This window comes from Athene cunicularia (genome assembly GCF_003259725.1).
Source record: "Athene cunicularia isolate RWA chromosome 2 unlocalized genomic scaffold, athCun1 chr2_part1, whole genome shotgun sequence".
NCBI classification, from domain to species: domain Eukaryota; kingdom Metazoa; phylum Chordata; class Aves; order Strigiformes; family Strigidae; genus Athene; species Athene cunicularia.
In genome coordinates this window covers 6982913-7010104 of record NW_020799095.1, presented here as the reverse complement: position 1 = coordinate 7010104, position 27192 = coordinate 6982913, and the positions used below count along the sequence as shown (strand labels likewise).

The 27192-nt window shown below is 39.4% G+C and overlaps 1 protein-coding gene across 1 annotated transcript; it reads right to left on the bottom strand.

The window, feature by feature from the left end:
- Positions 1 to 742: 742 nt before the first annotated feature.
- On the bottom strand, positions 743 to 27088 carry PIK3R4 (phosphoinositide-3-kinase regulatory subunit 4). The gene is made up of 19 exons (XM_026842571.1): positions 26359 to 27088; positions 24924 to 25057; positions 24183 to 24765; positions 21811 to 21945; positions 19632 to 19853; positions 17111 to 17284; positions 15815 to 15960; positions 14022 to 14225; positions 12966 to 13167; positions 11265 to 11464; positions 10069 to 10279; positions 8012 to 8177; positions 7183 to 7347; positions 5815 to 6026; positions 5410 to 5541; positions 3941 to 4041; positions 2812 to 2900; positions 2271 to 2379; positions 743 to 1370 (listed from the first exon to the last, which is right to left on the bottom strand). Exons 1-19 carry the CDS (start codon positions 27086 to 27088, stop codon positions 1200 to 1202), a joined length of 4086 nt encoding a protein of 1361 aa, XP_026698372.1. The 3' UTR covers positions 743 to 1199.
- Between the last annotated feature and the right edge of the window lie 104 nt (positions 27089 to 27192).

Here is a 27192-nt window from a genome sequence, read left to right as displayed (position 1 = left end):
ACTTTATTCCTGGATTTGTACAACATAAAGAGGCACAATATTGAATCTCATACATAGTATCAGCTCCTCTATACAAGCAAAGAAAAAACTTAATTTAGCATAACAGAACAGCGGTAATGAGAAGCAATGCAAAGAAATGTCATGCTGTTCTTGAGCTCACTTCCTCTTTTGAATGTGTTAAACTTAGGGCGATGTCTAGCTACTACACTAAATGATCCAAGTAATTCAGTCTTTAATGAAAAGCAGGTAGAGTCTCTAAAAGCAGTCACCCCCAGCCAAGTTTCTTTTCCCAGCGAATTCTGAAGCTCTTTTTAAACAAGTCACATTATTTCATGTGTTGTCTTTTCAGAGAACCCAATTCACGTTAAGAGCGTTCCCTGCTTCCATTTTTTTCCAGCCACACTCAAAAAGTGTATGTCAAATTAGTGCTGTTTGTTGTCAGCAACCTTCTGAGTCCATCCATGGAGAGGGAATGAAGCACTTGGTTTAGAGGTGAATAACTTCCTGTCCCTGTAAAGCAGAACCTGGAAATGCAGGTAAGGAATAAGTTAACTCATAGCATAATGATTAGGTTAGATTTCCAAATTCTTTTTAATGTCCCTGAAAGTCTGAACCAGACAGTGGAAGAGTGGTGGGAAAGTTTACTGCCCTGACAATTAACAGCCCAAAGGCTCTGGCAGCTGAGGCTACAGAATCACTGCAGAGGAACAACAGATATAAAGAGACCCAAGTACCAAACAGGGAAGCTCAAGTGGACTTTATTACAGTTATTCAAATGTACAGGGACATTAGTGCAGTGGTTCTTATTTAATTTCTCAGATTCAACATCAGAGCAGTCAGATGTTGAAGTACTTGTAGCAGCTCTCTGCTTTTTGCACATTTAGAATGTGTGATGTGGGACGTCTTTAAATAATTTTCTGAAAGATCCTTGAAGACCAATGTAGTCAAAACCAGGCTAAACCATTTCTTCATAGACTGCTTGGTATTTCAGGGAAATGCTACACATACCAAACATCTTTAATCAAAGTAGTGATTAAGAAGTGCTAACAGGGCTGTAAGATACAGATAACTGATTTTATCATTGCCTTTATGGTCTTTAAAGTCCATTCTATTCCATGATCTGGAAACAGTCCTTGAAAACTTCATTATAACATTATTTTTTATTACAAATATTTACATACTACATATTAGCACAGCTTTTATTTCCACACTTTAACAATTCCATCCCTTGATGCAGTTACTATAAACCCTTGCGTGGTCTGGAAAGTTGCAATATCTGTGATAATATCATGATGTCCAACTGGGAGAGACTCTGGACCCTTCCGAGGGGTCTCATCAGTGGGCCCCAGTTTTTGCTTGTTTTGAATTTCCTATACAAAAAAAAAGTGAGAAATATTACTTACAGAGAGGTGAGCATTTGCAAAGCCGAACTGTCATGCATATTAGGTTATCAGTGTAAAAAGACCAAAAAAGCTCCTAAAACAAAAAAACCCAAACACACAAAACCTCCCACCCATTATTACTTTTTTTAGTATTAATCTTTAGTTCACTTCTTTTCATCACACACAACCTAAGTCTTAATCTGAACTGACATTACAGCTCTCTGATTAGGGAATATTTATTTCAATGACACTAACTAATAAGATTTGATATTCCCATAGAGGGGGAAAAAACTTACAGGAACACATACATCCTAGCTCCCCAAGGGTTTTATAAAACCTAGTTCAATAGCATGAATGTAATTAAGAACTTCAGATGAAACACTAAAATATCACAGTACACAGGTGACTTTTTTTTCCAGATCACCTTTGAAGTAGCATTCATTCAATTGAACTGGAACAAAATATCGTACTATTCAACAACCAGCAACACTGCCAGTTCCAAAAGTCAGTCTGAAGGATGTAATAAAAACTGCAGACTTCTGCTATCGTATTGTTTTGGTGCCAATACATCTCACATTGCCTTGCTAAGATCCTACACAAGAGACATGCCAAGGATTGATCAAAGTTGAGTGTTAAAACAATGGATTTCAATATTCCAAAAGAATCACAACTCTGGTTTCTGCATATAAGTAGTATCCAGTAAATCTAATCCTGTCAAAAACAACTGATTTTTTGGTTTTAAAATAACATCTTCCTAACTGCCTAAAAATGCTGACACCATCCCTAAGAGTGATATAGTTATAATTAAAGCTATCATGTAATTAATATAATCCATAGGGCCATCCAAAAGACAAGCAGAATTGGTGTCTATCAAGCAAAACAAAGTACCTGAACCACCTCTGTGCCCTCAATTATCTTCCTGTAGTAGGAAACAGATGGACAATTAGAACTTCCAGCAACAACATATGATCTCTCAGGGTAGGCTAGATCCCAAAACCTAAACACAAAGAAACAAAAATCAAGAGGAGATGTTCAATTTTATTGGCTTAATAGAGCTGTTTAAAATCTGTCTTTCTCTGATGATTAAAATGAGTGGGCATGAATGCTATATCCTTTCTACACTTAGTGGAAGAGAGTGATGCAGGGAAATCAACGTTCATATCAAGCGTATACACCGAGTTCTTGTTTCTTGTCAGCCTTCCTATCAAGAACTTTACAGAAGGGTACACGTTGTGTTTCAGAGAAGCACCAGTTTTTGCACTACTTTTGCTGAGAACAATTCTCTCAGCTTACTGATGCTTACTAATGTGTGCATCTTCAGAACTGTTCTGAATTCTTGGAGCTTACTTAGGCAATGCTTGGCAAAATTTAGTACACCAGCACGGGTGGAGGGGAGAGTGTCAAACAAAAAGGTTGTTACTTTTATTACCTTATTTTCATGTCTGAGCCTGCTGTCAGTAATATGGGATTACCAGATGCTGGACTACAGTATATTCCATGGATGCTGTGAGGAGAAGGCTAATAGGGAAAAGGGATATATAAAAATAAATTATCACCAATAGCTATTGCCACACTTCAGAAAGAGAATGCATTCATTATCACATTCATCCACCCATTTTCCAAATCTTTCTGACAAATTCCAAGTTACTTTATCGGGCCACATCTTAATATATTAAGGTAAATTGCTTCCTTACATTTCACAGAGCAATGGAACAGATTTAACACTCCATAATGCTTTTTCTGCATGTTGGAAATTACATTCTCAATTATTGCAAATGAGAGAGATTACTTCTAAAAGAATAAGGCAGACAAATCATGCCGAAAATCACATGGATGCTCAAATTTTTATGCTATGAAGGCATTAAGGGACACATATACAACAGAGAACTAGCTTGAATCACACAGTTCCCTGCGTGCAGAGTGAGTGACCAAAATGAACTTAACCTGCAATTTCTGTAGCATGTACAAATTCAAGTTTAGGTAGATTCCATATCTGCATTTACAACATTTATAGAAGCAGTTGTGGTTATTTTTGTGTATGTATTTGTGTTTTAAGAACAATATCCCAGATTGCTCCTTCCCCAATTAACTCCTTGAAGAAGAGCAACTCTGTGCTTTAAACTAGCAGTTAAGTGTAGTGGTGGCATTACGTTACAGAAAGAACGTGAAAAAGAGCCAATGCTTACAGAAGTATGTGCCATCCCAGAAACAGCAAGTAAAAGTAAGCACAAGATGTCATGCCATGAATTTTGGCTTTGCACTAATCTTTACAGGCTTGACCAGCTCACTGGTTTTCTAAGGACATGACTGCATATAGCAAGTGAGTGTTACAAGCACATTCCACAGAGAGTGGAAGATATCAATGAAGATATCTTTACAAAGGGGATTTAATTTTGACAGCAAAACAAATATGGTGTCAAAATAAATTCCAGGGCAAGCTCCTGGTGCCAGACTGGCACAACCATGGAGTCAGCTAACTGTACTGATGCACAGCACAGAGTGTGAGGTGGTTGTAGCCATGGCTACACAACAGAAACTGGAAAAGAAAGAGACCAGACCTGCAGTTCTGAGAGGGGTGGTGCACTGCTGGCCCACAAAGTGAAGCGTCGATCGCCAGTTTCCATATCCCACATGGAGACTTCATTGTTGCCTTGAACAGCTACAGGAAAAACATTACCAATGCAAAAAATATACAACAGGTAGGTTGGCACCCACTACCTGTTCTAGTGACATGACATAGAGGGTACGATAGAGACACTCTCCACTTGCTCTCTTCAGCATTTGTGTTAGTCTTGCTTTAGCAGTAAAGCCATGCACATGTTTTGTTTAATTAACCACTTGGAAGCAGCTTCACTGTAGTTAAAAGTGCTTAATTCCAAAGAATTTAAACGAAACCTGCCTTAATCACCAACCATTACAAAAGGTATTAAAACATCACTTCCCTCCCTAGATAACTTCTCATCCTTTGAGAAGGATGGATGGTCTTTCCAGCATGGTCATCAGGGACTTCAGAGATTACTCCTGGGCAGGTAAGACAGCAATCCAAAGTTAGAGTTCAGTAGCTACAATGGTGTTCCACACCCATGATTAGTGTGGACAGGCAAAAAATTCTGTTCAAGTGATTGTTTACACATCTGGCAGCAACTTAGCAGGCAAGGACTTTTTAATAATATTCAAAGTGATGAATTAGTAACTCATTTATTCTTTAGCAGGGAGGAAACAAACAAGAAAGCATAGATAAGCCTGCCTTATTTGTATGTTTTTTCAAGAAATTTGTTATATCTTCCAGGGTGGTTAACTAAAATAAGAAGTGAAGCCTAAGAAGCAAGTAAAATATGAAACTCATATTATTCTCATTTTACAGCAACTTTATCAATTTTGTTATTGTAGGATTAGTTTAAGCTACCTGTCCATTTCTGAATGTGTTCCTGACACAAACACTTGAAAGTATATGACAGTGCTATGTGCAGTGAGGATGAAGCAGCTGTGAGTATACCAGATGAGGAATCTTGGGAGATTTTTGAAAGCTTTAAACACACAACAAAGCTGGGTTAGATTCAGCTGGGAATTGGAATGGGACAGCCTTTCAGTCTCTGCTTTACTGAGGCACTGAAGGCAGTGGTAAAATTCCCATCAACTTCTATGTATGTCACCATTTTGGATTTTGTCTTTTGTAACGTTTTGTTCTTAAAAAGTCATGTGGTAGACAGCATGCAGGGAGGGACCCTCATGAGAGCTGTAATGCTCAGATGAGAATTGTAAAGGCTATCTATCATTTTTATAATGGCTTAACACTACTTCCCCCCCTTCTCTTTTTTAATTTCAAAAAGCCAGGAAGTGCACAGTGGCAGAACACCAGTATGAACTTTCCCTTTTTTTTTCCTCCCTAAGCAGAGCACAAGAAAAACTACAAGGAATTGAAAAAACCCCACAACTCCCCCCCCCAGGGCTGGAAGCAGAAGCTGAAACTAGGTGCTTTAATCACAACCTCTGGCAACTGTGAGGTTAAGTTTAAGACATCTTTTACCTGCAATTACCCAGGACTGATAGACAGGATGCATGAGCAGGCGTCTGATTCGAGCTTTGGAAGGATGAGAATGGCTGGAGATCGGTAACTGAAACCTCATGTCCCAGCATGCCATGGTACCATTGCTTGTTCCTGGTGAGAGAAAGCTCCCCATAGTCAGAGGGATAAATATATGGGGTTTTGCCCATATCCTTGTGCCCTGTTCCTAGGGAGATGGACTTCAGCATCAAGTACTTAGATGGTAGAATACCTCCCACAAATACATCAGGAGGTATTTCTCTCCTCTTGTTTGAGAAAAGCATATTCTAGTCAAATCAGATAAAGCAAAAGTTTGAGCTATAGTTACTGTAAAAGAAAACCAGGAGGGGCAGGGAGGACAGAAACTAACAAGAAATACAGACGTACCAATACACAGCCAGCATTGGTGTATGTCCACAGCAAATGAAGTTATGAGCCCTAACTTCAAATCATGTTTCAGTGTCCAAGCGTTGCTGCTAGATCGCAAATCCCATCCAACCAGGGATCCATTAACTGTACCGTAAGCCAGTACTGACTGGGCTCCTGAATTGAAGTGATGCATATCTACCACACAGCCATCATCCTTCAGATCTAGGGACCTGGGTTAAAAGAATAAACTAATTTAGAAACAGATATGACTCCCACCAAGTTTTAGACTCTGTCCAAGTTTTAGACTCTGAGTAGCATTTTCCTCTTTGTCATCAGCTAGAAACAACTTTCCAATTTTAGTACAACAATGCTTATGCTCTCTCAAATCTCTCTGCTGATAAGACCTGCAAGCCTTCTGGATGCTAGTAAAATGCTGTCAGCAGCTCTTTGCAAACATAAATATAGGTCTGTGCTCTGGGTCTCTCAGTGTGTTTGAATTTCTCTCCCATTCATGCTCCACATTTATCACATATTAACCTACCTAGAGTTTACAGGCAGCCATCTCTTCATGTTCTACTGCCAGCATTGTCAGCAGTCACTTACCGTGTGTGCAAGTGGACACCTTCAGGCACAAATGCAGTGTATACTAAAAGGGAAAATCTGGTTTGTAGTTTCCATCTCCATTAGGTTTCGCTTCTTTAATTTCTGAACTTAATCCCAAGTAAGAGTGGGTATTTGAGATAGGTATTTTACTTTTACTTTGGACAGAAAGAGAGGTCTTTGAGATGGTTGCTAGGTTTGTTGGGGCCTAGACATGTCCCTCAAGCTGGAAGATTTAAGTGGCTGCATCAGTGCCAAGCATTCAAAGCCTGCTCATATGGACAGAGGTAAGAAAGAGATAAGCCATCCCCAAAGACTCCCCTAAATAGTATCTCATCCCCCATATCTTTGCCACCTTACTCACATTAAAAGCCCAGAAGAAAAAAACCTGCAGGTCTGAGGCCAAACCACCTGTTGTACATTTGTAAACGTTTATCTAATGACCTGCAAAAGAACCTCCAAAATTACATTAACATCGTAACAGAGGAGGTAAGAAACTACAAATGCAAGTGCATAAATATAAGAATTGAGAACTATTCAGTCTAACTGTTTCAAGTTCATGAGTTCAGTGACACAGGAGGCACCAGCAACCTAGAGCTATGAATTCTCAGCCCTGCACGGCTGCCTTTGAACCCTTTCTTATGAAGCAGAAGATAATGGATTACAGCCTTCCAGTGCAGCCTAGGCTCAGCTGGCAGGAAGCCTAGAGCAAATCAAGGGATGTAATTGAGGAATATACTAAAAGATTGAGCTCTGTGGTAAGATTTAACTGCTCTAAGTACATACCTGCTTTGTATTGGATGAATTTTAGGAGATTTAGGGAGCTTTGAAGCTTCAATACCAAGAAGCTGGATGGCACCATTATCTGAAGCTATAGCCAAGTAATGTGAGCCTTGGCAGAATGTAAGTGTCTTTACATGTCCTCCAATCCGAGAGTATGTCAGAATTGATCTAAACAGTACAGATAGAGAGAGAAGGAAAAAAAAAAAAAAAGAGGGAATGTTTTTGTGGCCCTTAAACACAACTTCTCTTAAAAAAACCCAACCCTTCTTTAAAAAAAACAGTGGCTTTTGATAGCGCTCTGAAAATAACATTTTCTAAGTGTTCCAAACTCAGAAAGCAACAAAGCCTGTGTTGCCTCTGCAAGCTAAATTCTCCATCTTTGAGTCTCTAGGTTATGACAAGTCTCCAACTGCAGACGCACATATCTAGTCTACCAGTAAAATAACTCTAACCTAGATCTGTATCAAAGTAGCATACCATACCACCTGTGTTTCAACCTGTAATACAACTTTCCTGCATAAAATATCAGATAATTTGTTCCAAAAAACTCGGATGGTTTTAAACAGCAGCACCAGAATATATGTATGTATGTATAGAAATTAAATCAAACAGCCTGTAATTACCACAACTGCAGAGCAGTCCCTTTGTGTTTCCTAGCCCGCTTTTTTCTTTTATTAACTGAAACACAACCTAATATTTTATAGTTGTCAGGAGGAATACCATTATATTATTGATTATCTCCAGCACACCCACAAGTAATTCATATTTTGCTTCCCACTCTATTTTGCACTCTAAAACAGCAGACCCCAAATCCCATAAGTTTTAAAGCTACCTGGTTGTAGTGGTTTTTCCTTCCATTTTTTGGCTGTTCCAGATTTTCACTGTGCCATCATTTGAACAAGTGGCAAAAATGGAGTGTTCATCAGAGACCCGAATGCGGTTCACCGCAGACTTGTGTTCATGAAGGTGAGCTACCAACAATCCTTTGGGACGCCATCCTACAGGGAAAATCAATGCTATAAAGTTTGGTGTTGATGTCACAATCTAATTAGGAACATGAAAATCTCCCCAGTCCCATCCACCAACAACTACATTGGGATACAGTCATTACAGCTGCAAAGCACAGAAGGCACTGAAACAGAGCTAAGGCATTTTAAAGGCAAGAGCCTGTTTGATCAATTAGAACTAAATCCTACTGGCAAATCTGGGTAAGAGTTTTCTTTTAGATGGGTTCCACATACATTCAGTGAAATCACAAGGAGCCCTTCTACGTAGACTTTGTAGAGATACTAGTGCTGTTCTCCTGCTATCAGCATGCAGATTGCTGTGCTGCAAGTGGCAATTTCATAAATGCACAGAAGACACATAACGAGCAACGCATTTGAACAGACTGAAGGTTCCTGGATTGTCTGTAGAGCGCTTGAACTGACAGGCTCAGTGTTGCACGACATAGTTCATTTTATTAGATCCATAAGGCTGACAGTGTAGTAACAGCTCTTCTAAATCCCATAGAAAATTTCCTCTAGTCCTTCAGAAAGAAACTGAGGAGTCAAGCTGCCACAAAATAACTCTTGTCAAGAAATTGCTAACATTTGTGTAAAGTTTCCTCCTCTGAAATAAGCAACACAGAAGTATCTGGCTGCATTTCCAACAGGTATCTGCTTTAGTGAAGGATTAACAGCAGATGAAGATAATGAAGGACAGACCACAGCAAATTTCAGGATAATCCACAAACTTTAGATATGAACATTTTTCTGGCACTCACTCACTCACTTATGTGGCAGAGCAGGTCAGCTGCTTGTATTGGGACATGTTATTTCATAGATTGTAAAACTCTCTTCAGAAGACAAACATGGCTTAGCCAACATCAGTCAAGGTTAGCTACGTTCAAACACTGCCCGGTTGGATCATTTTCCTGATTATTTTCTACTACTTCCCTTAAATTGACATGGTAGCTGTACACGCCTGGGTGTGTACATTTAATGCTAGATTTACCAAAAGACTTTAGCATCACTGTGTTGATTACTGCAAGTCTAGCTGGTACAGACTCTGCTCTCAACATCTAGAGTTTAAGCATGTGAACTTCCATTAGTAGAGGCTGGGGTACCCAGCAACAACAACAAGGAGTGGAAAACACCAGCAGAAAATGCTGAGGACTAAACTGAGTAAATCCCAATAACAATTTGGAGCTTCAAAGTTTAAATTGTGGCCATAGTAAGATGGCTGCGAATTAAAATCATATGTTTTCACCCAGAATGCTACCCGGGAGGAACAAGAAGGAACAAGAGGTAAAAATGTCTTTCCTTCCTCTCTGAAAGCAACAACATAATATGAAAACACACCCCGTGTCACTGTCATCAATGCTGGTGGGGACAGGTTCCTTTGTAAACAAGGGCAGCTCAAACAGCCCACCCCAGTATGCATGCCACTGGGTAAGAAAACCTGGCCAAGAGGTTACAACACTCTCAGGACAACTGAAAATCTGAAGCCACCCCGGACAAAATACATTTCTCACCTCCCAATACAGTGTTTGTCCTCTCGTCCAAACCAAGCTATAGGCTGTTACAGGATGGCAAGTTATCTGCCATAGACCTGGTTACAAGCAACTTGCTTCAGAAAACTCACTGGAACAGAGTGTGCAACCTGGGCTTCAGACCAGTGGTTTGGGTCTGTTACTGCAAAGGTAAAAGGTCTGGGTTCCAGACCCTCTTTCACAGGTCATGCATGTATTTTGCCAAATAGATGTTCTGCATAGTAGGCATATTTCCTAAACTAATAATGTCCTCTTTTCCTCATCTTTTGCATTTTTCCCTTGAAATGATGATGTTTTGACTCAAATGATAAAAACAAACAAACAAACAAACCCAACCTCAGTGGCCTGGGATTTACCTGGAGGTGGGGGCTTGCTCTCCCACTCAGCATTCTCCATCATCTGTTTGGCAAGTCTCTCTGCATTACACTGTTCTCGCTTCTGCTGGATCAGCTGCTGAAGTTCAGTTTTGCAAGTGGTGATGCGTAACTGGTGTGCAGACGGGGTCGCTGTACTGCTCAGTACCTGCATGGTCGGCTTCCTGGGTTGAACAACTGTTCCATCAGATGCCTGGAAGAGATAAGGACTTCAAATTATATGCCTTACATTCTACACACAGATAAATCCTGCTCTCAAGATTACTGGGTCACACTGAAGAAAAATAGGAAAAAAAATCTTTTTTTATTGAATCAATTAACAATGAATTAGCATTTAAAAAAAATTTCATGCTTGCATGAAAACAGATAAAACCAGTGAAAATTTACAGAAAAAGCTTAACCATTCACTTATTCTACCCTGTTTGCCTAGTCTGTTTTGTATTCTATTTGTAGAAACTAATGTGCCACCCACACCTCTTAATGTGCTTATTACAGAAGCAGTTATTGCTCTGAAGACTGACAGAATTACAGGTTAGCTCTCGAATGATTATTTGCTTATACTGGGCTTTGAAAATAAAAAAGGTGAAGCGTTTCCCTCTTAGTTCAGCATGGACACTCCTTTCAAACTAGCATAAATTAATCTCCAATTAGAAACCAAATAGAAAACAGTGTTCAGTGTCAAGAGATGCCTCCACAGACTGCAGGGCTCCCAGCCCATCCTTCTGCAGCCAGTATTATTACAGGTACAGGATGCCTAAATGCAGCTACGATGCAATACACCAGTTCAAAGTTAAAATCATGACATCTCTTCCTCACAACACGTAACAGGTCATGCCATTTGAGGAAAAGTCTTCCCTGACAGAACAGCTTATCTAATAATCTAATTATCTAATAATTGGCTAATCCACAAAACCCCATCTCTTCATGCAAAGCATCTATGTGCTAGTGAAGCTCTTCTGTTCAAGTGACTAAACTTACTTCCATCCTCCCTCAATCCTTGTTTTAAAAATAAGAACTTCAAAGTCAGCTACTCTGCTGGAGAAGACACCAGGGAATAGCACCAGTGTAAAATAACCTCTGAACAAAACAAGAATGTCACACCCCTGTAGTCCCAACTGGCTTTAAAACAATTGAATCATTTCAGTTTAAGGTGTGAAAATAGTATTTTTTAGCAATACCTGTGGGGAGGATGACAAAGTGGCACAAATGCCAGCTGAGGACTCTGAACGAAGTGGTTTCCCAGCCTGAATGGCTTCAGGATCAGAGGTTTGCCCATGTCCTTTCTGTACTGGTTGGGAGATGTTAGTTGGTTCCAGGGACCCAAACATGCTTTTCCATTCTTCATTTACATTTGAATCTTGTTTTACATGTTTTCTAGCTATAAGCAATCAGGAGGGAGAGAAAAAAAAACAACCATAGTCATGACAACATTCACTCAGGCTGGTCATTACTTTCAGAATACATGTGAGTCCAATGCTTACATGACAACAGATTATTTATATAGTTAATAGAAAAAACCTACTGCTAGGTTGTTTAAACCAGCTGACAGGGATTTATGAGGCAAACAACACACATAGCAAGTGTTCTGTTTACACCTTCTTAATCCCACATTTGACTCATGCAGACTAGACTCCACATGGTAATTTATTCTTAGGAGAGTCACTCCATTACTGGCACAACATAGGGAGAAATTTGTGACAGTACAGTATGCAAATCACTGTCAGTGTCAAATACAACCAGTTTTCCATCACAATTACAACATCATCTGTAGATTCAAGGATGTTATCTGTAAATAGGAAATGTATTTATTTTCAGCATTCATCTGGAGTCACTTAAAATTGTAAAATATAGAAAGCAAAATGAAAACATGGGACAAATTAGATTTTGACAAAGTCAGTAAAGAAGTCAAAGGTGTGAAGACTCTGCAAGTGACAGTTTTGGGTGAAGTCAATCAGTTCAACTACAGACTTCATATGCTAACTTTCAAATCCTGTCCATTCCTGACTCCACAGGATGCAAAAACCTGAAAAATCCTGTACTTATGTACTTTCCTTTAAAATGGTATGCAAAACTTTGCAGACTAGCATCTTAACTCTGTAAATAAGACAGAAATAAATAAATACCTGAAAACTAGGTAACTATTTTTACATCTGAAAACACAGAACCTATCAGAGGGGTACAGAGGAGGGCCTTACAAGCTTGAATGAGCAAAGAGGGAGCTCATTGTCTGGAAAAGGAGAATTTTGAGGATACAGAGAACTGGAATAGAGTTAGCAGCAAGTGGATTTCAAAACTGAACAAGGAAACATTAGAGGTTTTTCAAGCTGAAAGAGAAGCAGGCAACAAAGTAAAACAGGGGCGGATAAGTAGCTCAAGAACCGTAAGGTCAAAAGCACATACTTGGCAAGTGAGCAACAGTTAGCATTCCTCAGTGCCAGCCTGTTTCAGCATCACACCTAGGCCTCAGTTTCCTCCACGCTACCTCAAGAAAACATCCTGGATTTTCACAGTTAAAGAGCTCATCACTTCTTGAGAGGAAACAGAGCAGAAATGTAGCCTTCAGAATTTACACTGTTACCATGAGTCATTAGATTCCTGTTTGTCACAATCAGCTAAACAACCTATTATTACCACAAATGAAGTCAAACTGATTTAAATACTCTCAATGGCAAAATATTCCCATCTTTCACTGATCCAGAGAACGTTCCAGCACCTCACATTTCAAACAGCAGCAGTTTCTTATTGCAAACTCAGCAAGGATGGTGATAGTTATGCAGGCTGAATTATTAAGAACACTCGCTCCATAAATTAAAGACTTCGTTCTCTGACCCTGAATGAAAGGCTATACTTTATCTATACAGACCACAAAGTATACCAACCACGTTTGTCATCAGGCTCCTGCTTTGTTTTAACAAGATCCACTTGTCTCCCAGTTATTCCTAGAGCTGACAAGTCAATCACCCCTTTCTGACTGCTGTCATGCAGGTGGCTCTGATCCACTATATTGGCCTTAGCTTTATTTGATTTTAACATAAAGTCTTTCAGTGCTAACAGTTTGTCTTCTTCCTCCTCAGTCATCCCCTATAGAATAAAAGAAAATATATTGTTATTTACTTTTGAACAAGAACATGCATCAAGGCATGAAAATGTAAGAAGCAGCAAGATTAATTACTGCCTCAGAAATGGAAGGAGAGAGCACACCCCCAGAATTCAAGACATCAGTCTGTCACTCACACAAGACTTTGGGTAAGCTGCTATAGCATGACAGCTTTCCTTCTCAGGAACAGGGCTAGGAATAGTGAAAGGGCAAAACAGCATTTAATATTGCATTACTGTCTGGTGCAAACTGCTTTGTTGCCACCTAGACCATGCTTACAGCCCACAAACCATGGAAAAAAAGAGGAAAAAAAGCAACAACCCTCCCTCCATACACACACACATTCAGCTGCAGTATTCTTCCCAGCTCTCACTACTTTGTATGGGTGATTCTTAGCGTTCCCCTCTTCACATATAAGCCTCAACACTCTCCAGCTCCCTTTGGCTTTTGCTCTGTTACTTGCACATCTATCTCTTAAATGCACACTCTTCTTTCCAACATACTACAGAGCACATATTCTGTAACACTGATACCATCACAGATGTGTCAGAAATCTGACACATACAACTGAAGTTTTTTTGAAAAGAGGATATATTTGGAAAATCCAGATGTAAGGTTGCCCTATTTCTGGCAGAACTTTTCAGAATCTTCCTTAATTTCTGAACTATTTGTCCTACAAGCATCTACTGAAATCAGTGGAGTCGATGGTTTGCTGGATCAGAACATCAGACTGGGAATCCCTCAGAGCAGAAGCTGCAAGGTTAGGGTCTGTGGGGACATACAGAGCCTGACAATCTCAAGCCTGACTTTCAAAGTATGAATAAAAAAAACCAATCACTTGTGAAAGTAGCTTCTTTAACAGCTGTGCAATGGCAGGGTCCTCTGGGGGTGGGCAGTCAGGGAGAGCACCATTCCTCTTTTTCTGACGCATCTGAAGGTGTCGGAAGAGGCTTGTGATATCCTTTGATCTTAAGACATAATCAAATATGGAACGGCTGACAGGCTCTTTAAGTACACTTAGTAGGACTATTTCTTTATCTATCTGCAATTCAAAAAGAGAGACCAGTCAACATGGAGGAGGACAATATCCACATAAACACGGGGAAACCTAGTGGTGAATGCTGTCATCTCATGTCTACAATGTATGCACTTTTATTTCTCTTAGCCTCAAAATCAGTAACAAATGCAAATATTAATACAAAAAAAATCAATCTCTTCTTCTGAAGGCATGTTCTAAAAATCAGTTTTCAGCTCAGTCCTGAAGAGATGTTTTCAAACTTACAATAACAAAAAATCATGTAGGACTTAAAAATTACTGCAAATGATTGTGCCAATAATCTAGACTCAATTTCTCTCCTGTGAAAATAATATCTTTCCTTGTGTTGGTCATATCAGACTTTCTCCATTTTCTTTCCCTGTTCTCCCAGCAGTCTCAGAATGTTAACTTGGCATTGCCAGATAGGATTAGAAATTCTACTACCAGTACAATGATATTTCAAACTTTGTCTTTTTCTACATTTACCCTGTGAAAATACCACCTAGAAGAGCTTTTCCCCTGTGTCAGTCAAATTACCGAGTTTCCTCCTGTGCATACAAGGGAATAAGGATGCACAAGCACGTAATTAGTAATATTTAAAAGCATATTGGGACATAAGTAAACAGTCATAAGGAACTGATGAGTTAAGGCATAATTTAGAATCATTATTACAGTCCAACTCACTGTTAACCCCAACTTGCTTACTATATTTAGTACTGCATAGCAAACAAAAGATTTATATACTAAAATGAAGCAGGAAGTGAACAAGACAGAAATGTATCAATGAATGACTAAAACACAGCTCAAGGTGTCACGGAAAAAAAAATATTTTAGTGAGGTTACCACCTGCATGGTTTACAAGAAAACGTTAAACATGTGATGCACTTTTTAACGTCAGTACTGCACCTGTTTCTTCTCTATTTAAACACCTTAGAGATGTATTCTACAGGTCCTAAAGTTATATGCAAAAATGCCTGATCATATTACCATCACCATGCAGGTCATTCTTAGACATGTGCTGTCACAAAATGACCTAACTCCTTCCTGAACACTCTGCCCTTACCCTCAGCAAAGCACTGAAACATAGGAGCAGCACTGCTGAAACCCCAAGTATAGTAATTGCTACCTAACAGACTGTTTGTGTTTTCAGAGGATCAGGCCCACAGTTAAATGTGTTAGTGGGGCTGGGCTGGAATACTCAGTCTTGTAAATGAAAGCACAGAACATAGAAATACTTGTTTCACAGCCCACATTTCAGGCCTTTTAGACTTCTGTAAACCAGCACAATATTGTAGGAGTTTGATTGTAAACAAAGCAGTGAAGGGCTTGGACCAAAGACATACCTGTTGATTTTAGGCTTTGTAAAATGTTCTGCAATTTGCAACAAATTTGAAACAACAGTCTTTCAGACATGGAAGGCAATGGCTATTCTGTCAATGTCTGCCAACAGAAATCAAAAAACTATATTGCCTCTAACTTTGAACAAAAAAAAAAAAAAAAATTGAATATTCTTATAGCCAGAACCATGGCCAAGACCAACTTATGAATTACGACTAGTCAAGATATGTTCATATTAATATTATTTGAAGTATTACCTGTATTATTGGCTGCGTGATAAAAGGATGGAGGTATGGCATTAGCTTGCAGTAGACATCAGCAATATTCAAATACTGTGCTACCACAGTGATAAATCCGACTGCACCGTAACGTATCCAAAGATTAGGATGACACAGGAAAGGTGCTGAAAGAAAATTAGGCTGTTAAAATATATCATTCATATGAAAGAGAGGGGATCATCCCATATATGGCAACCTGTGACACCATTTCCTTCCCCTAAAATTACCCCCAAACTCAGCCTTCCCTCCTGCAGAGCACCAAGGTTAAAACAATCATACTGAGAAAATTATTTCATGGACTTCACTGTACCCATGCTGCTCAGCTTTCTTGCTGTTGCCAAAAAGCTTATTTTTCCGTTTATTCATTGCAATCCTTAACTGTCAACTCCAGATCTGCAAAGGAGACTAATCCAGAAACAGATCTTTACCTCATTCTGGACAATTATAAAGAATCCTAATAGCAGTGATTTTTTTTTCTTATCAAGTAAATATTTTATTCCTTCCTTCTTCCCCTCTTTTTCTTGAATAGTCCCTACTTATACTGTAAGATTATCACTCAGAAGTGCATCACAATCATGTGAGTTTTAATAATTTAGAATCAAGTGACTGTATCTAGTCATGAGATACAATCACAGATCATCTGCCCCACATCTGCAGAGCACATCTGAAAAGCTGTAACATTAGGAAGAAGCAGACTACATCTCAAAAGATCAGTTGGTATTTATTTTTCCATAAATAGCTGGTAAATCTTGAGATTGTCTAAATTAAACTGATAAGCCTGATGAGGAAGGAGAGACCAACTCTGTATTCAAGGTTCTATTGAGTTAAATGGGTTTTATGGTGTTAAACAGGATGAGAAAGGATCACATATGTTGTCTGAAGGACTGGATTCCCCCCTTCCTCAAAGGCTGATGGGTAAGAGTTTGTGAGTTATGTGCCTCATCAACTTCCAGAAGTAACCAGGAGTTTTTCTTTATAGGAGGTTGTCATAGAGAACAAGGAAAGACTTTAAAGCAGAAAGTTTTTGGACTAAGTGTTGTTTGCTGCTGTCTTACATAAAATCCGAGAAGATGCTTCTAATTCGTTCCACCAAAATTATTATTTTAGAGTTCTGAGCATTAACATGGTCCAGCCAGCAATGTTTCATTAACACAATTTTGTGTAGATCCTAAAACAGTACTATAGGTTTGCATATTGGACAGCTAAGCTTTATGTAGTATTAAGATTTCTTTTCTTAACTAGGAAAACAAGGTATTCACCAGTATTCCAACTTACCGATATCACAAGCAAACTCATAAATATGGGGCTTTTGCAAGAGCCCCAACTGGCACATACAAGTAAGAGCATTGAGAGCTTTATAAATGACAAATTCTTCAGCATCACTGAGACCTTGCTGAAGCAGAGGTTTCAGTATCGATGAGCTTTGCCAGCCAACATAAGCAGCAACACCTGAAACATGAAAAGAACACAAAGAAATCCAAAGTAGCACTTCCTTGCCTTTCCTCAAAGTTTAAAATTGCCATTCCACAGAGACATCTCAAAACAGATTATTAGTCATTAGAAAAAAAGGAAGCTGCTTTCCATTCAAAGATAGACCAATAGTCTGAAAACTGTTTGATAAAAGCAGATCCCTGTGCCTGCAGAGTTCCTTCCAGATGCCAGGCACAGGTGTGAGCACACAGCTGACTGGCAGAAGTCTGAAAAAGCAAGGCAAAACCAGCAGTGCTCCTAAGGGGTGGGGGAGGCAGTGCTTGCATTTGTATGTGGAAAGTAAAAGCGAGCAACAATGGAAGGTTTTGTTAGCAGGATTTTGTCTTTTAACTTAGAGGTGATTGTAATTTGAGTATCATTCAGACTCCTGAAAAGACTGGATGCTGTACTAATTATCAGCAAGAAAAGTCTATAACATACATTCACTTAACCACAAAAGAAAGAACCTCTTACAGTCGAAAAGGAACTTTAGAACAATCTTCTAAAACTCTTCCAGCCTGAAATGGCTGCAAGATTTGTTGTTTAGTTAAGTAGTCTCAAATTATTTGCCGTCATGGAGCCACCTTGACCCTAGTTTCAAAATAAATCCAATTTTAAACTGTATTTCAAAATCTTATAAAGAAGCCAAGATTAAAAACAAAATGAAAGTAACTACTTTGAAGCTGCTGGACAATGATATATCAACTCCGTCGCAGTAAAAGAAACTGCTTTGCTATTCTTCTTCCTTTCCCATGTGAAAACCAGCCACTGGCCACATTTCACGTGGAACTGCTTGTTTGGATTAGATAACCCATCTACAACAATTAATCTCTAGCAATGGTCAGGGACATGGACCTTGTTGGATTTTGATCTTTCCTGTAGCTTTACATCCATCAAGCTAACATTCCTTCCCACAAACAACTGGGCAAGTCCTCTGATCATTCTCAAGAGAAAAAAAAAAACAGTTTTTCATTGAATAGCTCAGGCTTATTGTTATTGTCATATGTGGTACACATCATAGACCATAGCTGCCTCTGCTTCTAACACAGTTATTTGTGACTGAAATACCAGAAAATTCAATGTCTTCCCATCTGAATCAAGATTTGGATAAAATAGATAAAATAACTTTAAGGTAATCATCAATATATTTGCTCATGTATTAATGCTGGGCTTTGCAACCAGTTGCTAAAAGGAAGAGAGGAATGGAGAAATATCACAGGTAAGAGGAATTCCCTCAGTGCCACTGTTACAGAAGGGCATCTGCCCACAGCCACAAGCAGCAGTGCATACACATACTTAGATATAAGTTAGAAAGCTCAGTTTTAAAGATGTGCAAAAGCTTAAAGTAAAACAGTACAAAACAAAAATATAAATTCTGAAATTCTTCTGCAGAGGTTCTGAACAGATACTGGGAGAGAGTTAAAAATACAGGTTACATGTCTAGACTCTTACACTTAATTGCCTCACATGTCTCTACATGTCTTTTCCAAGAAGTCAGGACACTGTGACCTGTGCTTTGGCTACCCTACTTCTCCTTCTAAACAAATTCTGACAAGTTATTAGCATCACATCTCGGCAGGGTTTGCCAGCACAGCATTTTGTGGCTTTCAGTCATAATGGAACGTGTACCTACCATAATGGCCCTGACGGAAGTTTGATCATGCTTGTTTTTGTTGCCATGCACCTGAAGTACCATTTTTTTCCCCCCAGATACTGAAATGGGAAAGTTTTCTTGACCCATGTGAAATAATTTCTAACATACATGGAACATTAGATATACTTAACAGCTGATGCTGTCACTGGTAAGCTTTTTTAAGTTGTTATAAAATTTTCTGAGCTAACAGAAATCTTTAAGTGAGGTTTTAAAGGCACTAAAATCTTTTTCAAATTTTAATTCGAGCCTTTACCAATGCAGTTTTCATTATATGAACAGGTCTACTGAAGTTAATGAGACCATGCACATGTGAAGTGATGCATCTACTAGACAGCTTGCAGAAATCTTAGTATTTGCTTAATTTAGCTTTTGGGGTTAGAATAAAAAAAACATTTAAGGTTTATTTTTTATGTTAAACTAACCTAGACTTCAATGCCTCAGTCTCCTTTGTAATAAACATTTGGACTAAAAAAAAAATTATATTTGTATTTACATTGTTCCACCTTCACTCTTTAAAGAAACATTTATACCCAATAATTCAGTAAAGTCTTTTCATATAAATTATAGAAATCTTTATAAGCAATTACTTTTATATAACTGTTAACATTTTCCAGGATAGGCAAAAATTTATTTACAGAATACTGGCTCTCTACTCTGACTGAAAGCACTTACCAACAATGCTGTCAAAGAAAGCTCCTCGAAGATGCCAGTCGTTCTTATCATTTAAGAAAGTGATCATATGAGACAGAAGAACATCATTGGCTTTCTGACGTCCAAAAAAGACACAGAGACGTGTTATTCCATTTTCCATCAGTGTTTGTTTCACAATATTCTCTGGGTCACTTAGCAAAGTCACAACTTTCTGCTGGACCATTTCATGCAAGGCTTGTAACTCTGCAAGAGACAACAGGATGAACATTTGGGTTGGTGAGAAACAATATGCACATGCATACTACCTGCTGCTAAAGGAGTTACACTTGATGGGTCGTCATCAGGAACACCCAACTTGGTAAGATGAGCAACACAACAGAACCTCAGCAATTCCAACAGCTGGCCTACTAAAGATGTCAGACTAAGCACGAGGTGGTAGTAAAGCCAAAGAGTATAGAAATGAGAGACATTCTTAGCATATTAATATATGCTAAACTTGTCATAACTTCAAGTAAAATGATCCAGTTCATATTTTTTATATATATATATATATATATATATATATATATATGTGTGAAACATAGATGTGAAACATCAGAATGAGTCCACAGCAATGTTACAACAGTGAACAAAATGCTTCAAGGCAATTCTGGTTTGATATGTTTATTTGACTATCAGTTTCAAAATTTGTGAACAGATCAAGAGAGTTATTTTAGTCAGGTATTATAGATAGAATGGCTTCATTATGAATACAGAGAGGAATAAACAGTAACTGAAAAAGTGAGTACTTTCATTTTCATTAAATATCAGCAGTTACCCTATAGGACACCAATGAAAAATCTGAAGATGACCTTGCCCGTGGCTTCTACTCCATGATGCAACTAAAAATTTTTCTATTCAATAGACTTAACAGAATTGTGAATGCACTGGCTATTACTGAAGACTGTACAAGGGAGGTTCTCAAACAAGTAGCACAAAAATTTCATCTATGGCTTTCCCAGCTTTGCAGGGGTGATCACCATTTGCCTGCAGTCCAGCTAATTTGCTTTCTGTCATGACTCTGTCAGTCACACGAAAAAGTTGCCTTCTGGGTTCAAATTTCTCATGCTTAGTTTCTAAAAGGGTAAAAAGAACTGAACTATTGAAGCTTTTCTTCTTTGCTTTACTTCTTTCATCTCCAAGCTATTTTGAAGGATAGGGGATAGTATTTCTTATAATCAGCTGGTACAATGGGGCCTTCTCTCTCACTCCCAGCCATTCTGAGCACCTCATGCCTTATGTGAAGGAACTTGAAGGGGATTTTTTAATGGTTTTTTTTCACAGGGTTTTTTTTTGTTTGTTTGTTTTCTGTTTAAAAGGTATCATCCTGCAACTAGTTAAGAGACAACTGAAACATGCCTTTTTCCCTACCAAATGGAGTATGTGTGGGTTGTTTACCAATTATGATTAGTCACAGATTGGTCTACTTAGTCCAAAAGAAAAATGACTGGTTTTAACCACAAATTCCTGCCAGCTTAGAAGACTTGCCCGGCATTGTTCCAGAAATCTATGCATCCCTAAAAGGCACAGAGGCTGACACACAGGTCATGTATTACCATCCCTCCTTCCCAAGGAAGAAAAGCCATACCTAGGATTTTAACTCACTCTCTGTGCTGCAGTTACACTAGCACAGAGAGCAGTGCTACTGCCCGATGGCATCCACACATTCAGCATCTTCAGGCAAAATGATAGACAAGAATTGCCAGGCATAGGAACAGAAAAGGAAGAATGACTGAAAAATACAGTGCTACAATTATGCTAGAATGTGTCAGGTTTTTCACAGCTAACACTGCCTGCCACTTCAATGGAAGTGGCATTTGGAATACAGCCATGTTTTTGCAGCTGACTTGTTTATGAGACCGTGAATGCAGCTGGATATGCCACCAGGCAGCCAGCACCAAAGTCAAATACCTTGAGACATTTTGGAGAAGAAAAGTGTGCTCATTTATATATTTTTTTGTCTTTCACAACGTTCAGAACAGAGGTGTCTGTTTCTGCACGCGGCTGTAACACACATGTTCTGATACTGGTTGAGGCAGAGCATTCTTCCAGCTTAATAGGAAGGCTAAGCTTTAAGAGATAAGGAAAATCAGTGCTAACTAGGAGCTCTGGCCCATGATTTGCTATTATAAGAAGGCAATGTAAGTAGAAGTGACATTACCTGTGTCATAGTTATCACTAGGGTGAGATGTTTCATCCATTTCTTCACCATTTGGTTCATTTTCCATATTCAGATTTTTCAGCTGTACTAACTCCAGAAATCTCAGAGCTGTTTCTGCCAACAACGCTATATTTTCTGCAAAGGAAAACATTTTGGTTAAGAATTGTTCTACTTTGTCAATCTACATCAGTCTGTTGATCCTGCTGATGAGAGATTATAACCACTGACAATACCAGTCACAATGGGCAAATGGGACCGAAGTTATGCAACATGCTCTGGTCAGCTCACTTCTGTTGATCCCGACCCCAGCGAAGCCACTAAGTACATCAAATCATATGGTACTTTTGTCATGTAAACAGGTGGAAAAATTGTAAGGATATCAAGTGTAACAAGGACTAATTTCAATCTTCTAGAACTAGCCCTAAATGCCACCTAATGACTAAATAACCTGATAGAACTCAAAGGCCAATAAACCTGAATTAACAGGCCCACATGGTAGACTGCAACAAAACAACAATGACAAATCACCACACCAAGATATGTATCCCAGGGAATAACAACAGGATTACCCTTAAGGGCTGGATACCACTTTTAGAACATTTGTCCCTCTATCTATCCACACGATCTGGCACCATTCTGCACCATTTGGAAGCTGCTGAAGCAACTCAGGCTATATTATATAGGTCAGGCCACTGCTGGCACAGGAATAATCCTGTTGAGGCAAAGTCCCACTTAAGCAGCCGTTCTGAGTGACATCCCAGACGACAACAGCATGCCAGTGGAGCCTATCCACAGCCCAGATCAAATCCTATAAGTCACCAGTCTGACCACTCCCAAAAAACGTGCTATAGTAACACAAGTTAACTCATTAAGACTACCTTTAAATATATATATATATATATATATATTTATTTGAAATTTGAATTGCTTTCTTAAAAGCTATTTGAAATTAAGGCAACTTAATCAGACTTAACCATCTACAGGTCAAATAACCTTTTCAAATTTCAGAAAATATTCTGGCTGTACTCAGTTTGGAAATTAAAGTCAAACCACTGAACACAGAGAAGAACCTCTGCATAAGCAGATGCAACTGGAGTCTATGGGTACTGAGACCTGCTGCCCTTTTGCGCTTGCAGAAAAGGAGACTGCATTTTGTTTCATCCATTTCAGCTTATTTAACAAGTTCAGCTTTATATTAGATCATTTAAAAATTAATTATGACTAGCCTATAATTTTACAACATTTGGGTTTTTTTCTAATCTACAAATAAAAGTGAGGCATGAAAAAAATGCTTATTTCTTAAAGCCCAAAATGTGGAAGATGGAGGTGACCAAAAGCAATTGGTGCTATTCATTAAGTACACATTGTCTTTAAAAATTAGTTTTACCAACATAGTTAGCAAACAAAAGAAAAGCATCACCTGGGACATTTTCAGCTGAATTCTGCATTTATAACAAAAACAAACAAACAAACAAAAATGAACCACACTTAAAAATATGCTAGTCATAGCAAATAAGGGTACAGGTTAAATAGCAAATATGGGTGTGACTGCAAACTTCTTCCTGAACCAGGAACTCAGGACTCATATAACATGCAAAGAAAACATCTGCTACAGTATAAGCCAGTCTATTACACAGAAAATAATGTAATTTCAGCATGTGAATAAAAAAAATAAATTGTTTTATGATAAAATAACTGAAGCATAGCAACACACCGAAGCTTTGTTAGTTTCATATTTATTCAGTTCAATCAGGCCACTCTAAGCAAACCATCTGAGCTAACAAAATGTTAATTAAAATAAATTAATAGAAACAGCAAAGGGTGGGCAAGCTCTGAAAGCCCTATTAACATACTTAGCTACACAAAGACCGCCTGGACAAGTACTTATCCAGGAAATAGAGCCAGGGCTGCTTCCCTAAGCATGAAGCTCTAACCTCTGACCCCCTACCTTAGCTGTGGGCAGCCCTGCCGTGTGCTACATCCAGGCCCGAGCCCAAAGCACATGTACACATTCTGCAAGGTGCTTTTACATGAACGTTAATTAAAAAAAAAAAGTTAATTTATCTAGCAGAGAGCAAACACATTTTGTCAACTATTTAAAATGTAATTTACTTTGGGTACAGATCTACACTGGAAACTCATCTGTTAGTATAAGTCAACTCATTAATTATTAAGTTGCTGCCACCACCTGCACCAGTTAGCTTAAGTGAATACAGGTGTCTTTACCTGCAGTTATTTCTGAGACTTCTGAGGAGATTTACTGAAACAGGAACAGCAAGCTATATGATGATTTTGAGCAGAGCAGAAAACAGTTAAGTAAAGAAATATAGAAAAGCCCAGGATTTGGAATTTTGACTGGATTTTTCTCTTACCAGCATATGCAAGTCTGACGATGGTGGCTTCATCCTGGGCCAAGTGTGCAATGCCTGGCAGAATGTATTCTGGGTAAATGTTAATATCATTGCGTGGGACCTCTTTGACGAGAGCAAGAACTTTAGTTAGTGTCCTCACAGATTCTGCCCTCACCCTGGGCACAGAGTCGTTGCTGAAATGTAACAGATAAGGAGTAATACGATCCAGAAGAATCTCTACACTTAATCTTGGTGCTAAATGAAGAATCAGTTCCAAAGCAGCCAGTTTTGAATCACAGTATTTGAGAGTCTGTAAACAGGAAGTTATCACAGACACTAGAATAACCAGTCCATTCTCTTTTGTCTCTCCCTCAGCTTTCTCTGTGCGATCATGCCCACAGAGATTGTGAATGATGTTGTCCAGATCTTTACGTATGACCAATATACGCTCATCTGCTGATACAAACGTTTCCTTGGCAAACTGCGCCATATAAGGCTGAAGGAAAGTGTAAAATATTTCAGGAAATGCATTGTTACGTTGCTGTTTCAAATAATCTTCAGCTGCTAAACGTTTATCTGGCTCACGATGGACCATCTGAGTGACCTTGAGAAAGGCAGAAGTAAGAGGGAGTGGGAGAGAAAGATTAAAGGTTTAGACATTTGTAATACAAAAAAACCCACCCAAGCAGTTTGTCACCAAAGGAGGTGAAATAAACTACAAACAGACCACACAAATGGTTCTGATGCTGTAGTTTATCTTACCAGTTCTCTAATGCTGCGGTCTTCAATTTTGTTTAGGACTTGATCAGGGGAAAAGAGGCCATTTCTGTAAGCCAAAAGCTGAGATAAATCAAACAAAGGTACACCTTCTGTGAAGAGCTCTGCTATTACACAGCCTGGGGAACAACAACAACAAAAAAGTCAAAAGATCTCAGAGGATTCTAAACAAACACTTTAACATTGCTTTCCATATGCAGACAAGAACAAACCCTAAACAACTCTTAGCTCGATTAAAAATAAGGCAAATGAGTTGCCAAATTGACTTACAGCAAGGTGATAGCATCTAAAGCTCCAAAAACTAGCTTTTACACTTGATCCCTCAAATATCTCCGAAGTATTTTATTTCAAACATGCCAACAGCAGAGGCGTTTGCCATTAGGAAACATGAGGCAGTGACTTCAGCCACCTGCCAGCTGGAAAATACACCACCAGAAAAGGAACCCACATCACTGTCACGTGGAAGAAGAGTGCCAGTAAGTCAGCATGGATTGAGCAGTAGGTCAAAACTAAGCAGTCCTTTTACAGAAGGTAAAGAAATAACCTCTACTTCCACAGGGATGCTGGGAGACAGCATATAATCACTCAGAGAAGCTCATAAACACAGTTAGAAATAGCATGATTGCCAAACACTGTTCTCCCTGTTGTGTACATGACATAGGTTCTCCTCAAAGGTCCCACTCCTGCAGCTTCCGCCCAAAGGCCAGCATCTTGCTTTATGAGTGCAGTGCCCTAGAAGTTTGGCCATAAGAGCAGCTTGTAAAATGAAGTAACCATTACCTTTAAATTCAGATTTTCATTTGCTTTAAAAACAAAAAAATAAAAAACCAATTTATTGCTTCTAAACTTGACAAGATGAAGACTCAAAACAGGCTCCCACAGTTGTACTCTAACAAGTATTTGTGAGTGGGACTATGACAGAAGCTTACTTAATTATCCAACTTCCTGCCCATGGGGAAAATGAAATGAGAAGGGGCTTCTAAAGCCAATATTGCCAAATTGCCCTGAAAGCTGGCTCAGTCCCCAGGCAGCTGGACCTTAGGTGAACCACTGACTGGTTCCTCCTCTTGAGTCCCATGAGGCATATGTTACGTGTCCCCAGAACTTCAGCCACAAGATGACTGTCTGTGGTTTGCAGAACCATCTCTTTCCCAGGGCAGAGTTGAGCACAGAACAGTTTGTGATTTCCCTCCTCAGATAACATGGTGATACACTTCAGTTACGTAGCTTATTGTATTATGTCTGTACATTTTCTGTCAATGTAAGGTTTGAGGTTGGGTGTTATGCTTAAAATAGGCAAGTTTTTCCACATGCTGTTCTCTATGCCCACTGTAAAAGAACAAAAAAACAAACAAGCTTTTCTGCACCCCAACACACAATCACAAACACCACACTCGTCTCTCCTGATGGCTCCAAATACCTGCGGAAAATATATCCATTGCACGTTTTAACTCTCCTCGTGTTCGCTGATTACTATTTGCCAGGTCTACCAAAGGAGTTGAAGGGTCCCGCATGTTTTCCAACTCCGTAGCAAACATACTGCCATCAACAAAGCGCTCGGGAGCGATGTAACACGTTCTCCTCCGTGATGTGTCAAAGAAATAATTGAAGTCTGCAGGATTGTCTTCAGGAAGATAAGTTGGTTTAAAACTGGCAAAGTCCGTTAGAAGAACCCAGTTCCAGCTGGTCACCATGATGTTCTCTGTTTTAATGTCCCCATGGCGGACTCCAGATTTGTGTGCTTGGTCCACCGCAGTTAGGATCTGGAAAGCGATCCACCTTTTTTCAATGTTGTTCAGGAATGGCCTAGTGCTAATTCGATCATAAAGGTTGTCCCGTACATACTGTCTGAAAAGCATCGCGGCCTTCTCGGACAAGGTCGCTTTCTGGAAGGGAAGGCAGTTCTGGGCCGAGTGTAACCTTATCTTCAGCTCCTCCAGCTCCTGCTTGTAGCTCGTCAGGGGCAAGGTCGGGTCCTGAATGGCGAACACCTTCACGACCACCAGCCCTTCCCGGTGCTTGGCTCGGGCAACCTTGAAGAAGCGGGTGCTCCCCAGGCTCTTGTCGTATTCGAAGTCGTGGATGTCCGAGAAGTAGCTGTCCACCGAGAGGATCTGCGAGGGGGCGATGCCAGCCAGCTGGTTCCCCATGGCGGCACCTCCTCCCGGGCACAGGCACCGCACCAGGGCTCTCCCGCGGCAGCCTGGGGGGAAAAACCACAACGCGTGTCTTTCACACCGGCCGCCGCGGCGGG